The 16,063-nt window shown below is 50.9% G+C and overlaps 1 protein-coding gene and 1 long non-coding RNA gene across 3 annotated transcripts in view; both read left to right on the forward strand.

Annotated features, from left to right (window-relative positions):
- Window positions 1–2,849, forward strand: part of UBAC2 (UBA domain containing 2) — a 152,949-nt gene extending 150,100 nt beyond the window's left edge. For both annotated transcript variants that reach the window (XM_060128659.1, XM_060128660.1), the window contains one exon: window positions 1,662–2,849. In XM_060128659.1, coding sequence (XP_059984642.1) covers window positions 1,662–1,769 — 108 coding nt within the window. In that variant the 3' untranslated portion in view covers window positions 1,770–2,849. The remainder of the gene's footprint in view (window positions 1–1,661) is intronic.
- Window positions 2,850–7,221: 4,372 nt separating this feature from the next.
- LOC132508751 (uncharacterized) lies at window positions 7,222–16,012 on the forward strand. Its single transcript, XR_009536750.1, has 4 exons — window positions 7,222–7,566; window positions 8,959–9,118; window positions 10,968–11,336; window positions 15,784–16,012. It is a non-coding gene; the product is annotated as an uncharacterized LOC132508751 (long non-coding RNA).
- The last annotated feature ends 51 nt before the right edge of the window (window positions 16,013–16,063 follow it).

Below are 16,063 nucleotides of genomic sequence, written 5' to 3' on the forward strand. Positions count from 1 at the left end.
CACACAGCCTGGGACGGACCAGGAGCTGCGCGCCTGCAGAGGTGGGGAGGCCACTCGAGCGCCTCGTGCAGAGAAGGGAATGGGGCTGTTTCCTGTGGCTTCAAAAGACAAATTAGGGCCTTTGAAGTCCCACGGGCGCTAACTAGTTAGACTCAGATTCGGCTCCCTTGAGGAAGAGCTTTGCATCCCGGCCAGTGCGTGAAGAAGTGTTCCTGAGACTCCCGAAAGGGCCACTTTTTCCCAGAGCTGGAGATGGAACCGCAAGGATCCCTGCCGTTCTGCCCACGCCAGCAGTCAGTCGGTCCATTACCCCCGGAAGCTGAGCTGGAAGTCGGCGGTCTCCTCCCCCAGGCCGGCCCTTAGGAGGCGTGTGTGGAGGTGGAGAACTGGAATGAGGTTCCTTGGAGGGAGGACCCTCGCTGTGTGCTTTTTTTTAATCCTAGTCTCAACGATCCACTGATGAGGGATCAGAGCGTCAGTTTCAAAAAACACCAGCTAGAACCCCAGCTTCTGAAAAGTGGGCCGAGTCTCCTCCCAACCCGTTAGCCTCTCCCTAAGGCCCCCTGAGGGACGAGGAGTCTGGGGTCTCGGTCACCCCTGCGGCCACCCGCTTGACCCACCTGCCCTCGCTCTCCCGCGCACACCCCCCTCAGCTGGGGGGAAGGAGAGGCAGCGGGGCTCTGACCACTGGGGAGCCCCAGGGCATCGCGTTCTACCGGAAGGAAGGTTAGAAGTGGTGACTAAGTCCCCAGCCCCTTGTCAACTCACACCTCCTGGAAATCTCAACATTTGTAAGAGTATCACTTTTCACTATGTATTATTGCAAATGTAGTATATTTCAAAATAAGTAAAAACATAAAACACCACCACCTGCGGCTAGTCCAGGGTCATAAATGTTTTTATAATACATTTTAAAGTGGGAAAACAGGTTACGAATACACTGTAGTAACACTGCCTGTTTTGACCTTGGAGACTGCCTGTATGTAAAAGTACAGGAAACCTCTACGTTCACAGACTCGGGATTTGTGGTCTTAAAGATGGAGGCCTCGACCTCCCTGCCGCCGTGGCTTTAGCTGCCTCCTCCACGCTGTTCTGCCCGGGCTTCGCCCCCTCTGCGCAGCTGCTGCCCGCAGGCCGGCGGGGACTCCGGGGACGCTGCACCTGCCGTGAGACGCCGGGGGTGGGGCTGGGGGCGGGCTCCCCAAGGCCGTGCTCTGCCTGAGCCAACAGGAACGCAAAGGCGCGTGTACCCTCGGAGCCCGCCAGCCTCAGGACGCCTGCAGCTTGGATAAGCTCTTCCTCGGGAGTCAACTTCGACCCGAAGGAGTGTGGCTGGTGCAGACCTGCTTCCCAGGCCCCGCGCCACAGCTCGGCCGCCCCCTGGCAGGTCACTGACCCTCAGAAGCCCCCTTCCTCGTCTCTAAAGTGAGGACTCAGTGAGGAAACGCGTATTTATCGGCTGTATATAGTGAGCATCGTGAAAGGTGAGCCGGTTGTAATTTTATAAGCATCAGATTCCACACTAAAATGAAAACCGGTTGTGTTGTTGTTGCTGTTTAATCTGTCCTACAGAACGCACACGAGGAACATTTGGGGGCTGGTGGGTCAGTGGCAGTGTCGTCAGCCTCATCAGGCTTTTCTGGCTTTGTTTCTGTTTTCAGGTTGCCCGGCTCATGGAGATGGGATTTTCCAGAGGTGACGCTTTGGAAGCCCTGAGAGCTTCAAATAATGACCTTAACGTGGCCACCAACTTCCTGCTGCAGCACTGACGGTCCCAGCGGACAGCACAGGGGCCGGTGGGCTGCTGACCACAGCAGTGCCGTCCTGCTACCGGCTCAGCCCCAGGACCTGGCACTCTCTGGCGAGATGTCCTCCCTGTCCTCCTGAGCAAAGGGTGGTCCCCGCTGCTCCCTCCCTTAATCCCAAGATTACCATTAAGTATCCAAGATAAGTTTGCCACGAAGGAAGCATGTATTTTCTATCTTTATTTTTTTATGGAGTATTTTCCTTGGTTTGGAGAATTCATCTCCCATTCCTAATGTGTTTAAAATGCATTAAAATTACAGATTTCTGCAAGCAGTTGAACAGCACTCCAGATGGGAAATTACTGCTCTTGTCATATTCTTTTTACTATAATGCATCTTCCTACATTATATCTGATCATACGCGCCGGAAAGGGGACTGGTACTCAGAAAGAACCTGTCAAATTTTCTTTATGGACTTTTTTCATTGCTTTTTTTTTCCCCCCTCAAATTTGCTTTCAAACCCGGGTGGCAGTTCAGGGTCCCCACTCCCTAGGGATGAGCAGTTCATATCTGCCACACGCAGAGTTGGCCAGACCCGGCCAATGAAGGAGAGACGGGGAACTGAACCCTCTTCCACCTGTTCCAGCCCGCTCCAGTCTAGGGGATTTTTCCCAACTACTCCCTGCTTCCATTAAAAAATAATAATCAGGTACCGATTCGAGGTTCTGGAATACTCCATGAAACTTAACTGGAGTTAATTTTGCTTAGAATATGCACAGTTAGCCACTCAGGCTAGGAGTAAAAATGGGACAGAGAGGAGAGTGGGCTCACTGGAGCAGTACGGGGCGTCCTAGCTGCAGGGCCAGCCCCTCTGGAGGCAGGTTCCGCCTGGCCCTGGGGTGATCGGATATCAGCCTGAGGCAGGGTAGACTGACCCCACCCTGGGGAGGAGGGGGTGGCCGGAGCAGATGAGCCTGAAAAGATCTAAAGCAAGATTTAAGGAAACTTGCAACTATTGTGTTCTGCAAAGCTAGCAGAAGGGTTGCAAACTGATGCAAATTTAGACATGTGTGGTACTTACAATAAAGTTTTTAATGTGTTTTACTTTTTGGTGTTTCTTTGTTAGACTTACCTAAATAAAACTTTGTTCTAGTCTGTACTATTCTTTACGATCCAAACAAAAAAAAAATGTTTTTTTTATCAGACTGCTCATCTTTCTTCAGAAGATTTGGGTGCTTTCTTTGAAGCGAGAGGAGTCCTTTGATTCCTTTAAGTAGGACTGGCCCTGTGAGGCCCCATTCTGAGGCTTGTTGGGGCTGTCAGGCTGCTCAGAATGGGGCTGAGGTGAGTTTCTGGGAGCCTAGCTGGTCCCAAGCACAGGCCCTGACTTGATCCGAGTGTCCCCATCTCAGGTGTAAGGACAGTTGACAGTGATGGGACGTCCTTGACCACGGTCACTGGCAGGGCATGACTAGAGGGCCAAAGAGTGCGGATTTGTGTATGACCTCTGCAGCAAATCTAAACCCACCCTCTGGGCTTCCAGTGCAAAAAAGAGCGACCGTATCCAGAAATACACCATCTCCTGAGTTCCTTCTCACCTCCAGAGAGTGCCTAGTGAAGCGAAATCAAACCAGAGGCAAAATTCTCACTCGAGACTTTTCACTGCTTCTCTCTCAGAGGATGGGGAGCAGAGAGAGCCCGCTGTTGGGATCACAGGGTGAGGTGCAAAGAGGATTCACCACCCCAAGTTCTTGTTTGTTTTCTTGTCAGGATTCCCTCCTAAATGAGAGAGCCTTGTCCAGCTGAAAAGAGCCTCGGTGACCCTCGACTTCAGTCCTTTACTAGAAATCAAGGTCCGTACAGGTGGCGTGACCATTGGACATGCACCAACGGTGGCAGAGCCAGGACCCCTCAGGTTTGTCCTGGCTTCTTTCAATCTCTTCCAGTTCCCTGCGGCTGCCAAGGTCTCACCTTCCCAGCGGTGACCCGTTATTTTAAATCCTTTTCCTGCAGCTTCCAGGCCGTTGTCCCCCTTCGTCTGTCACCACCCTCTAGGGCGTCCCTGACCCCACCCACACCCCTGCACACCCTCCACGTCTGACTTCACTCTCGGACCAGTTGCTGCAGTTCCCACCCCTGACCTGCTCTTGCTTCCTGCACATTTGACACAAACGGCACCCGCCGCCGGAGTGTGAGTTCCTGAGGACACCCACACCTCTTGTCAAGACACCCGGAAGTCTTTCAGGCTGATGGGACCCCTAAAGGACCCCATTTGCGTTCATGCATGGGGACGCGTGCCGTAGGGGTGCATCAGCGAGCCACTCGGTTTGGTTTCCTAAGAAAAGATCATTTAGGCTTTTGATTTTGTGCAAAAGTTATCAGATCGGGCCTGATGTGCAAGTGAGCAGATTCCAGATTGTAAAATAAGAAAGAAGAAATTGTCCACAGTGAGCCACCCCTCCCCTTCCCAGATAAAGGAAACCCTGCCTTCGAAGTCCTGATTCATAAACCTAGACTGAGTTCGGATTCAAAAGGTAAACATTTTAGGGAACTTGAGCACCTGTGCTCCAGTCCCTCAGGCCCTGCCCAGGGCTGCTCCTGGAATCGGGTCACCCCTCCCACAGTTAGCATCTGTCCCTCTGGCTGCTCTAGAGCTGGGCTCTGATAGCCTGCTGGGAAATTCCAGCCCCACATGCAACCTGCAGGGGCAGTGGGAGGAAAGAAGGAAAGTTTCATGTGTTCCACCTCCAGACTTTCCCCTGGGGACTGTCCTGGCTGCCTGCCTCCTGCCCCACTCACCCCAGCTCTGACCATGTCGGGGCCACTGTGCGAGGCCAGGATTCCTCCTATGGGGCCAGAATTGTCTTTCCAAACCACTAAATGTCCCCAAAGCCAGGTCCACCCAGCTGTCCCCAACTACCCGGGGTTCCTGGGAAACCGCAGCTGCTCTCCTAACACTGTCAACATTCAAGGTAAGGATGTTGACCCCCCAGACTTCTCAGGAGCCTTGGTGGTGATGCAGTGTCTCCCCGTGAGATTAAATTGGCATTAAGGTCAAGTCTCCTTTTCAAAAGTGGCCCGGTAGACTGGCCTTGATGGCTAAACAGCGGACTGGACTTGATGTCTTTCGGGGTCTTTAACCGGAGGCCCTGGGTTCCTGTGGTGCCGCCTCACAGCCTTTGTAAACCCCTTATTCTGAATTTAGCACTTGAGTTCAGTAGGAAGATTGTGGCTGTCAGGTAATCCCTGTGACGCTTCCCCCTCACTTCCAGGCCAAAGGTAAAGGGGAGGAGTTATCAGAAGGCCGCAGGGAACCCAGGGGCGAAGGCCTGTGTTGTGGTGGGAAACGGGGTCCCAACTCCATGCTCCTCGGCCTCTCTGGTCCCCCTGCCCCTGCGGAGATGCACTGGGCCCCCTGGGTGGGCAGTGGGGGACCCGAGCCCAAGTGTCTGACTTTTCCGTCCTACAAGATTTCCATTTCATTTCTTCACAGGGGACCGTGGTCAGTTTTGCTCTTTTGCTATTCTAAGAGCTGTGTGTGCGGAGTTTTTATTGTAAGATTATGCAGTGATGTTCCACAGAAGTACTGTGTTGTGTCTGAACATTGCTCAGCCTAGTACTCTCTGTGCAAATTTTGTAAAACCCTTATTTCGGTAGCCTGTACCTGACCCCAGCCTTTCCTGTGCATCAAGCCGCCAGGGTCAGAGGTCCTTTCAAACCCCCCCAGTGGGCATGGAGGGTCAGGGCTCCCTCCTCAGCAGGCTGGGTCCTGTCCAGTTTAAATCTACACAGACATAAATGTGACACCTAAATCAAGTGTCCATAAATCAACACCTGCTGGTGCCTTAAGGACCTGTTTAAAGGGGCAATGCTCACTTGTTTTGTTCAAGCAAAACAGTCAAGCAAATAATTGGAAAAGCCAGCCCCTCAGCAGAGTGGACAGAGACAGCCCCGGTGTCAGCAGAACAAGTAAAGCCCAACACCCACTCCCAGCCTGTCTTATTTCTGAGTGTTTCTATGAGGGGCCATTTTAAACATCTATGAAATTTCTAAATTTGGAGCTCAAAACCACTCCAAATTTGAGGATACTGTTGCTTTGGGCAGAGGAGGGAAGGAAGTGGATATATGGGAAGAGGGCATGGGGCATACAGGGTGCCTGTTTCACTCTTGTTTTTATTATTTTACATAGATGCTGTACGTAGTATAGGGGTTCAGAATGAGCTATAATGAGGATTATTTTGAGCTAAAGGCAGTTGAGATCCTGTGGGTTCAAGGGAAAGTACTGCCCTTCCCCTTACTACCTAGAAGAGTTGAAACTGGGCATTTTTCCCAGGAAAGAATTATTACCAGAGACAAATTTCACCAAAGTGGCCCCATCTGTGTGTCAGGACAAACATCTAATTACCCAACATCTGCTCTTCTTCTCGTCCTGTGAGTGACCCTCCCATCCTCAGAAGCCCCGACCCCGTTCCTCAGCTCAGGATGGCGTCTAGACCTCATTTTACCTTTCTGTCTCTGACCCTCTTGTGTATGTGGGCTTCCTGTACATACGAAAAACTAAATTGTATTTTCTCTGTCTAATGTCAATTTAATTCTTAGACCAGCCTGAAGAACCTAGAAGGTTAGAGGAAACCTAACCAACAGTACTCTTCTGTATTACAAAATATTCAACAAAAAGTTGAAACTCTCCAAAGAAATCTCGCATCCCCCCTTAAGAGCTTGCAGACTTCTTCCAGAGGTTCAGACCAAGAGGGCCTAGTGCATCCCCTACATTGGGAGGGCCCCAGGGCCCAGGCTGGCAGAATGTGGCTGCAGCCCCAGGGCATTAGAATGGGGGGGGGGAAGACAGCATCCTTGGGGAACTTCTCCTACTGTGCCACTCATTTCACAGTGAGGACACTTCCAGCCGAGCTCCTGGTAGAGATTTGGGGAGGGCACAGCATGTCCTCAGGACTTTCCATGGATTCAGACACTTTCCGGGAGATTCCTTACATGGTCCAAACCTTATCCCACCTGTCCAAAGCTGGTGGATATCCTCAGAGTGCCAGACCCAGGCCTCCCCTGGACTGTGACATCTGGTGGGGCTTGTGGCTTGGGTGGGAATTAATCCATTTCGGTCCCATCTATGCTCCCAGCCTGACCATGTTGGGGTCCAGTTGAAACAGGAGGGAAGGGGGCAAGGCACAACCTTTAAAAGAATGACATAGCCATAGGACATGACAAAAACTGGTTAGAACCAACTAGGTCCAAGATGGCGGAATACGACTTCCAGTAACCTTGAGCCTCACTATACGCTCATTGTAATACATTAGCTGCTAAATGCCACACCCACCAGCGCCCTGACAGTTCTGAGGCCAACCATAAAAGGCCAAAAGGTGGGCGGTGGCCCAATACCTGGAAATCTCTGCCCCTTCCCCGAAATAAGTGGAAGAATCCTCCCACCCATTAGCCGGTGAAATTACCCAGCCCATAAAGACTAACCACGCCATGTTTCGGGTCTCTCTCGCCTTCTGAGATGGGCCACACTCTGTCTGTGGAGTGTGTTTCTCTCTGAATAAATCCACTTCTTACCTATCACTTTGTCTCCCACTGAATTCTTTGTACGAAGCAAGACATCAAGAACCTCAAATTCACTGGGAACACAAAAGCGCCTCAGGTGCAGGACAAAGACCTGCTGGGACTGAGGACTGAGGAAGGGGCTGTCCCGGGGCCTGGGGCCAGCACCCCACAGAGCAGGATGCCGCGTTCCAGAACCAGCTGCAGCGCTCCAGGGGACCCTCCCAGAACCTGAGCTGAGTGATGCTCCTGGTGAACCTGACAGGTAACCAGCGATTCTATGAATGCCAGTCATTCACCACTGCCTGCCTCACGCACCAAGGGATGGAATAACCGCACTAAACCCCTGTGGGCAAGGGCTTCGCCACCAGCTCTGCCCCAGCTTCGCCCACCTCCCCGGGGGTCCGACGAGTGAGTGAGTGAGGATGCGAAAAATTAACAAAATACAGTCTCCGCCATCTGGGGGAGTGGCCACTCTAAAGCATTCCTGGACCTACGTACGTACGTGTGTGTGTGTGTGTGTGTGTGTGTGTGTGTGTGTGTGTGTGTGTGTGTGTGTGTGTGTGTGTGTGTGTGTGTGTGTGTGTGTGTGTGTGTGTGTGTGTGTGTGTGTGCTTCCCCACATCGACAGGACATTCTCAGATGCCAGCAGGTGTCCAAGAATTCAACTCAGTTCTAGCACAATCTCCTGGAGATAGAATCAGATTCCACAGGTGAAGGGCTCGGTCCAACGAGATGCTTCCACTTCAGGTACCAGTCACGAGCCCAGGTTGTTACCTGTACTTCTGACCACCTGGCTATAAATCAGAGTCCCCACAACCTCCTCCTCGGGTTCGGCTGATTTACAAGCACAGCTCCCAGAACTAGGAAAACTCATCTGCTCACTAGATTACCGATTTGTTTTAAAAGGATATTAAAAGATAGGAATCCACAGGCAGATGAAGAGATGCATAGGGTGAGGTAAGGGGAAAGAAAGGGTGCGGAGCTTCTGCGCTCTGTCTGAGCCCCACTCTCCCCAGATCTCTACGTGTTCACCAACCCAGAAGCCTCTGAACCCTGTCCTTGGGGTTTTTATGGAGGCTTCATTACATAAGCACGATTGATTAAATCACTGGCAATTGGCCGTTGATTCGACCTCCAGCCCCTCTTCCCTCCCTGCAAGTCGGGGTGAGACAGAAAGTTCCAACCCTCTAATCAGATGGTTAGTTCTCCTGGCAATCAGCCCCCATCCTTAGATGCTTCCAAAAATCACCTCATTCTCATAACAAAAGACACCTACATCATTCTCTACACTTAGGATATTCCAAGGGTTTAGGAGCTGTGAGCCAGGAAATGTGGATGCAGACCAAATATATATGAGAAATAATTTTGGTCATCTGAATGACCAAATATATATATTTCTTATGACTGACAATATTGCTCCACTATTTTTAATACAAATGGCACCTGCCAGAAGCCCTCTCATCCTAGGCTGGGAACTGGTAGTCAGTCAGTTAATCTTAAAAAGTTGGGTAAAATGCAGAACATATATGCACACACAAACGGGCCCTGATTTACAGTAGTTTGACTTATAATTTTCCGACTTTAAGATCATATGAAACTGATACGTATTCAGTAGAGACCGTACTTTGAATTCTGAATTTTGATCTTTTCCTAGGTTGGCAATATTCTTTTCAGTCCGATCCTCTTCCATGATGCTGGGAGTGGCAGCCGCAGCTCCCTGTCAGCCTTGTGATCACAAGGGTCAACAACCATTCTGCACCCAGACAGCCATTCTGCTTTGCACCGTCAGTACAGTATTCAGTACATTATATGAGGTACTCAACACTTTTTTTAAAAAGTAGGCTTTGTGTTAGATGATCCTGCCCAGCTGTAGGCTAGTGTAAGTGTTCTGAGAACGTTTAAGGTAGGCTGAGCTAAGTTGGGATGTTTGGTGGGTTAGGTGTATTGATGCATTTCGACTTAGGATATTTTCAACTTACAGTGGGTTTATCATAAAGCAAGGAAGACCTGTATATATACATACATATGTGCATACGTACATATATGCTTATGTATTGTGTATATATACACAGAAGCCCATATATTAAATATTTTAAGTTAAAACTTGTCAATGTAATTAATTCACCAGTCTTCTGGTGTTGATGTCGCCAAGGCCTTTTTTTATTTTTTTAATCATAGTTGTACTAATTAGAAACTTGTGTCTTTCATAATCCACACCCATATTGCATCATTTATGAGTTCCAGTTTGGATTTTTTAATTACAGTTAGCCCCAGAACTCAGCAAAGCAATCAGATTGTGCGTCATCTTGGATTTTTACATTTCTTCCAACGTCCTATAAATGTTACACTCATATCTATTTTGACAGCACATTTGGTTTTGTAAGCAATTCACCTTTATCAAACTTTTGAAAGCGTTCAACTGAGTTCTTGTAACAACAACTCTTTCTTTTTGCCTTTATACTTTATTGGTTTATGTAATACTTATTTAATTTTGATAGCAACTGATGTGAAAAGGTTTGGGAACAAACACAGCTGTCTCTTGGGGTGCACAGGGCCACAGTTGTGGGCACAGAAGAACAGGGGCTGGGGAGAGGCCACCAGTCACAAGCAGGCTGTGAGTGGTGGGTGACCCTCAGACCCACACGGTCATCTGAATGACCAAATATATATATTTGGTCATTCCTGAGATGGCTAAGTGCGGTCCGCTAAGAGAATTTCTATCGTAGCATCAATCAAGGATAACGAGAAAGGCATTCATATTAGGAGAACCGCCAAAGAGGTCTCCCAAAGGGCGGCAGTAAGAAAGTTTAGTGGCCTCTGCCCCTGATTCCTTATTCCGCTGCCTAGATGGCCCCCAAAACCTCACTGAGCTGGAACAAGTGAGTAACAGGGTGTCACCAGTTCCAGTGCCACGATTAGGGGACAGGGTTTCTTGCTCAGCATCCCAGGCGCAGCAAGCCTGTCTCCCAGCTCCCAGCTTCCCTGCCTCCCACCGCGAGGTCCTAGGAAGAGCACTGTTTGGGAGGGGGGTTTCCCCCTCTGACCCTTCTTGAGCTCTTGTGGCTGGACTAATAATAAAATTGACCCAAGACAGACTAACAGGAGACAAAGAAACAAATATGAATTCTTACGCAGGGAGGTCTCATAGAAACAAGACCTAAGAAGTGGCCAAAGGAGGCAGCTTCTATACTTTTTAGACAAAGAAACAAATTTGTGAGGAAATGACAGGACAAAGACACTTTGGCTTTGGTGCTTAATTAGTGAAATCTAAACAGAATGTGGGCGTGGGGTAGTCAATGAAATAAGTAACAAGGTTTGCTTATCCAGGCTTTCTGCCCGAACTCTCCCTCTCTGGAGTTTAGGGTGTCCTTCTACTTCCAGGTGCAGGGAGTGGACCTTTCATAGGAGAGATTTATTTCCTGCCTTCAGGGAGACAGAGACAGGGTCAGAGTGTCCCTCTTACATCAGCTCTTTCTTAAGTAACTTTAATTCAAAATAACCAATATGCCATTGGTGCACATTTGGGGACACATTTGGGGGCCCCCTGCCCTGGGCCCCGACAGCATCGACCAGACGTTCCGCGCAGTTGATGCTGAGCGGGGCGTCCCCAGCCTCCCTCTCCCTGGCTCTGCCCTCCTCTCTCCTCCTCCCCTCTCTTTGCAGGTTTCTCTCCAACACTGTTTGATACCAGCCCCACGCCAGCCATTGTTTTCCCAGATGAGGGCGGACACCAGCCTGAGGCTAAACCTCTGAACTGAATCAAGTCCCCCCACCGAAGTCAAGACGAAAGCTGCCAAAGATACACCAAGACAGGCACCGGGCAAACCCCGCGGACTCACAGGAAACCTGGCTGCGCCTGCCGGGCTTGCCCGTCTCGCCCGCAGAAATCCCGGTGCTCAGAGCTGGAAGGACATCAGCCGGCATCTTGATGAACATCCTCCTTTCGCCCTTGAGGCCAGGTTCTGGAGCTGCCAGCGACTCACCGAGGCTGCCCGGGGCCCAGTAGGCCTTTTAGAGAAAGAAAGAAAACCAGTGAGAATAATAACATTCACTGTGTCTTGGCTTCCGTCATTCTTTCAACAGGTGGTAGGAGGTGTGAAGTTTGAAAGAGACCAGGATCCACTTCCTTTCCTTAAATCAGGTGGAGAGATGAAGACTACTGTACCATCTGGCGGGGGCTGCCACGAAGTCCCACAGGCTGGGGAGCTTCAAGAACAGGAGTTAATTTCCTCACCGTTCTGGAGGCTGGAAGTCTGAGGTCAAGGTGTCGGCAGGGCTGGTTTCCTCTGAGGTCTCTCTCCTTGGCTTGTAGATGCCGTCTTCTCCCTCTGTCTTCACATGGTCATCCCTCTGTGTGTGCTTGTGTCTTAATCTCCTCTTCTTATAAGGACACCAGTCATCTTGGATTAAGGCCCACCCTCATGACTTCATTTTACCTCTTTAAAGACCTTGTCTCCAAATACAGTCCCATTCCAAGATATTGGGGGGTTAGGACTTGCGCATATGAATTGGGAAGTGGGGAACACAATTCAGCCCCTAATACCTTTTCCAGCTTCTGGATTGTTGTTCTGTCCCTCACACACGCACATACACACAACTGCCTCAGCAGACCTGGAAGGAAGTACACTGATAACGGTCACCTGGCCCTTTCCTGACCTTTGTATTTGATTCTGAGCTGGCAGCACCTCTGGGATTTCCTTTGTGTCTCAGAATCCATTGCTTTGATTTTGTCAAAAATGTCTCCCGGGCTTCCCTGGTGGCGCAGTGGTTGAGGGTCCGCCTGCCGATGCAGGGGACACGGGTTCGTGCCCCGGTCCGGGAGGATCCCACATGCCGCCGAGCGGCTGGGCCCGTGAGCCATGGCCGCTGAGCCTGCGCGTCCGGAGCCTGTGCTCCGCAACGGGAGAGGCCACAACGGTGAGAGGCCCACGTACCGCAAAAAAAAAGGACACGACACTGACAAAATGCCCCTCCTCACCCGACTCCACAGTGATGCAGAAAGGAGGCAGGTAACCTGCCTCATCGCACCTGAATAATAATAAAACCTACATTTTAAAGCAGACCGTCCACTCCCCCTGGAAATAACATCCACTTCATGCTCCCCAGTCTGACTGAAGTCTGACCCTAGACTTCTCTTCTAGGCTTCAGGCCTTAGATGTCCTGCTTTGTACTGTACACCTCCATACGCCTGTCCCAGGGGCCCCCAAGCCCACCTTCTCCCTATAGCTTCTCCTGTGTTCCCAACCTTGGGAGTGATACCACCATCAATCCAACTGTCTATCCCCAAACCTGGGAGTCCTCCTGGTCTCCCCAGCCTCTCCTCCTGTAGTTCATCAATCTCCACTGGACACTTAGCACATTGTGTGTCCTTGTCTGGTTACAATTGTATGTGTCACCTTCTGGTCTGTGATCCATGAGTTTTAGGGGCCGTGGCTCCATTATCCCCACTGTATCCTCAGAGCCTAGGCTAATACTTGATAAATGTATGAATTAATGAAGAAGTGAATGTTGGGGAGGAATCCGGCCCCGAGACAGAATTGTAAGTTACAAGAGAAGCGGCGTGTCGCCAGCCTGTCCTTTCTGCAGGGCTCTCTCCCGTCCCCCTGAGCTGCCACCTACTGTCAGGGGCAGCAGCAGATAGAGCTGATGAGTGTTCCTGGGACTGAATGTCTGGCAATGTCCTACCTCTGTCAGTTTCTGGGACTTTACCCTTTATGTGCAGCCGGCCAAAGGGAAAATACTGTGAGGTATTAGCGTTAAGCACACAGACAGACACGCAGGAGGGCGCCTCGCTGGCTTGGGACGGGCCACCTCCCCTGCCTGCCCCACTGCAGAGCTACTAAGGCAACAGGGCACATGTCCGGGCTTCCTGGAATCAAAGAATGTGAGCACTGGAAGGTGGTGTAGACCTCAAGATTTCAACAATTACAGAGGAAACGGCATCCCTGTCACAAGGGATTCATGTGGCCTGAGGTGTGACCTGACCTTCAGGGTTGGAGTCCCCACGGGGGGGCACAGCCCATCCCTGAGCCTGGGCCCACAACCCACACACACGCCAGAGGGACTTTGTCTCTGTGTCTGCCCCGTATGCAGTCACTTGGCGAAGAGAGAAAACTGTAGTGAAAGCTGGACCGTGGTTAACTTGTGGTGTGTGGCGATGCCAGGGGAGCAGGAATTCTCAGTGAAAATGAGATTTCTGGAGAATGCCGAGAGCCCGTAGAGACATTTGGGTATCTACCAGCTCAATTTATGAAACTCCGTTCTTCCTCCTTAAAATGTCAAGCAATTAAAATGCTTAGACATCATCATGAGACCCTCCACCCAAGGGGAGAATCTCCCCGACACCTCCTCTGGTTGTCTGTGCCCCGGAATGGGACTCAGGGCTCCTCATTACAGAGCCCATGCCTACAGGGCTGCCCTGGGCCCTACACATTCCTCTGAACTCAGGTCCCACATGCAGAGTGAGGGGACCCTCCGAGGGGGTCACTCTGATGCTTCCATTTTGACATGAGGTTGTCTTGATTGGACCTGAAAAACAAACCATGGCAGTTCAACTTTTTTTGGACCAACTAGTGTTTAAAACAGACCCCTTTTACTCCTTCCTCCAAGTCTCATCTTGGACATGGGGCTCTGATGTGGTATAATAGGGGCTTAGAGCTGGAGAGGGGTCAGGGATGGGATGAGAGTCAGAGAAGAGTGTCTGGAAACAGGGGTGCTCAGAAATGGGTGGGTGTTATAAGTAGGATTTTGTCCCCCAAAATAAGATTAAGTCCTAACCCCCAGAACCTGTGACTATGACCTTAATTGGAAATAGGTGTAATCAAGTTAAGGTGAAGTCTTGGCAGGTGTAATCAAGTTAAAATGAGGTCATAAGGGTTGGCCTAATCCAAAACGACTAGCCATAAAAAGAAACGAAACTGAGTTATTTGTAGTGAGGTTGATGGACCTAGAGTCTGTCATACGGAGTGAAGGAAGTCAGAAAGAGAAAAACAAATACCATATGCTAACACATATATATGGAAACTAAACAAAAAATGGTTCTGAAGAACCTAGGGGCAGGACAGGAATAAAGACGCAGACGTAGAGAATGGACTTGGGGACACGGTGGGGGGAAGGGTAAGCTGAGATGAAGTGAGAGAGTGGCATGGACATATATACACTACGAAATGTAAAACAGATAGCTAGTGGGAAGCAACCGCATAGCACAGGGAGATCAGCTCGGTGCTTTGTGACCACCCAGAGGGGTGGGATAAGGAGGATGGGAGGGAGACGCAAGAGGGAGGGGATATGGGGATATATGTATACATACAGCTGATTCACTTTGTTATACAGCAGAAACTAATACAAAATTGTAAAGCAATTATACTTTCTTTCAATAAAGATGTTGAAAAAAATGACTGGTGTCCTTAGCAAAAGAAGAAAATGCCGCATGAAGACGGAGGCACGTGGGGAGAGGACCGTGTGGAGATGGAGGCAGAGATGGGGCGATGCTTTATAAGCCAAGGAACGCCAACAGCTGCCAGCAAATTGCCGGAAGCTGGCGGTGACCTGGAACAGCCTCCCTCACAGCCTCAGGAGGAACCAGCCCTCCCGACACCTTGATTTTGAACTTCTGGCCTCCAGAACTGCAAGAGAAGGTTTTTGTTGTTTTAAGTCACCCGGTTGATGGTACTTTATTACAGCAGCCCCAGCAAACTCATACCATGGGCGAGAGAGATGCTGGCGTCTCCAAGGACCCCTCAGGCCAGTTTTCTCAAGGCTGAGCTGCAGCAGGAGGGCTTGTTAGGACACTGAGCGCTGGGCCCCCCCCCCGCCAGACCAGCCGGTTCAGCAGGTCTGCCGTGGCCCAAGAATGTGCATTTCTAACAAGTCTCCAGGCGGTGGTGCCACTGCTCTTCCAGGGACCACACTTCGAGAACCCCTGCTCGGGGGCCTGGGTGTGGCCTGGGCACTGGGGCCTCTGGCCCCGGTGATGATGAGGTGTCCATCCCTGCCGATACGGGTTGTGCCAGCCCGCTTGGCAAACTTCCGTGGCCACGGCCAGTTGTCGGTTCATGAAACACCACCTCCACCGCACACACACTGACCCCATGTGGCAGATGTCATAGTCCCTATTGTTACAGACAAGGAAAATGAGGCTCAGGCGTGGGTGTGAGTCCTCAGCAGGACGCTTCTCCCTCCTGAGTCCCTGAGCTCGGGCGTCTGCGCTCTGAGCCCGGCTCTGGAACATCCCTGGCTGGTTCAGTCCTCAGAATTCAGATTTCCCTCTTTGTAAGTCACACCCATCATCGCCTTGTCTGAATACAGAGCCATCACCCTCCTCCTGCGGCAGTGCTGGAAGCCAGCAGTGCACGGGGCCTCGGCTTTCCCCGACCCATTGTTGCTGCTTCCGGCCGGAGCTCACGATCTCGTCCTCTTTCCTGATCCTGTTTTGTTCCCAATTGCCCTCCGGATGTGACTTCCTCCTTTCTGTTTCCAGGTGCTCAGCACAAACCAGCCTCAAGCAGCTTTGGATGTGAGGAGCCTGGCGAGCAGCGAGGACAGGTGATGAGAAATGCTTGGGAGGATGGCCAAGAAGGATTTGTAACGTCCGGAGTCAGACAGGTCTGCAGCCCTGCTGGCCTGGCCGCTCTCCACGGAGGAAGCCCCTGGCTGTGCGGGCAGCAAACTGCAGGCTGGCCAGGCCCTCTCTTGCCACCTCCATGCCCTTTGATGAGGGCTGGGTTAGTGCAAACAGGGTGTGTGAGCTTTTCACCCCA

Source organism: Lagenorhynchus albirostris, chromosome 18 (genome assembly GCF_949774975.1).
Source record: "Lagenorhynchus albirostris chromosome 18, mLagAlb1.1, whole genome shotgun sequence".
Taxonomy (NCBI): domain Eukaryota; kingdom Metazoa; phylum Chordata; class Mammalia; order Artiodactyla; family Delphinidae; genus Lagenorhynchus; species Lagenorhynchus albirostris.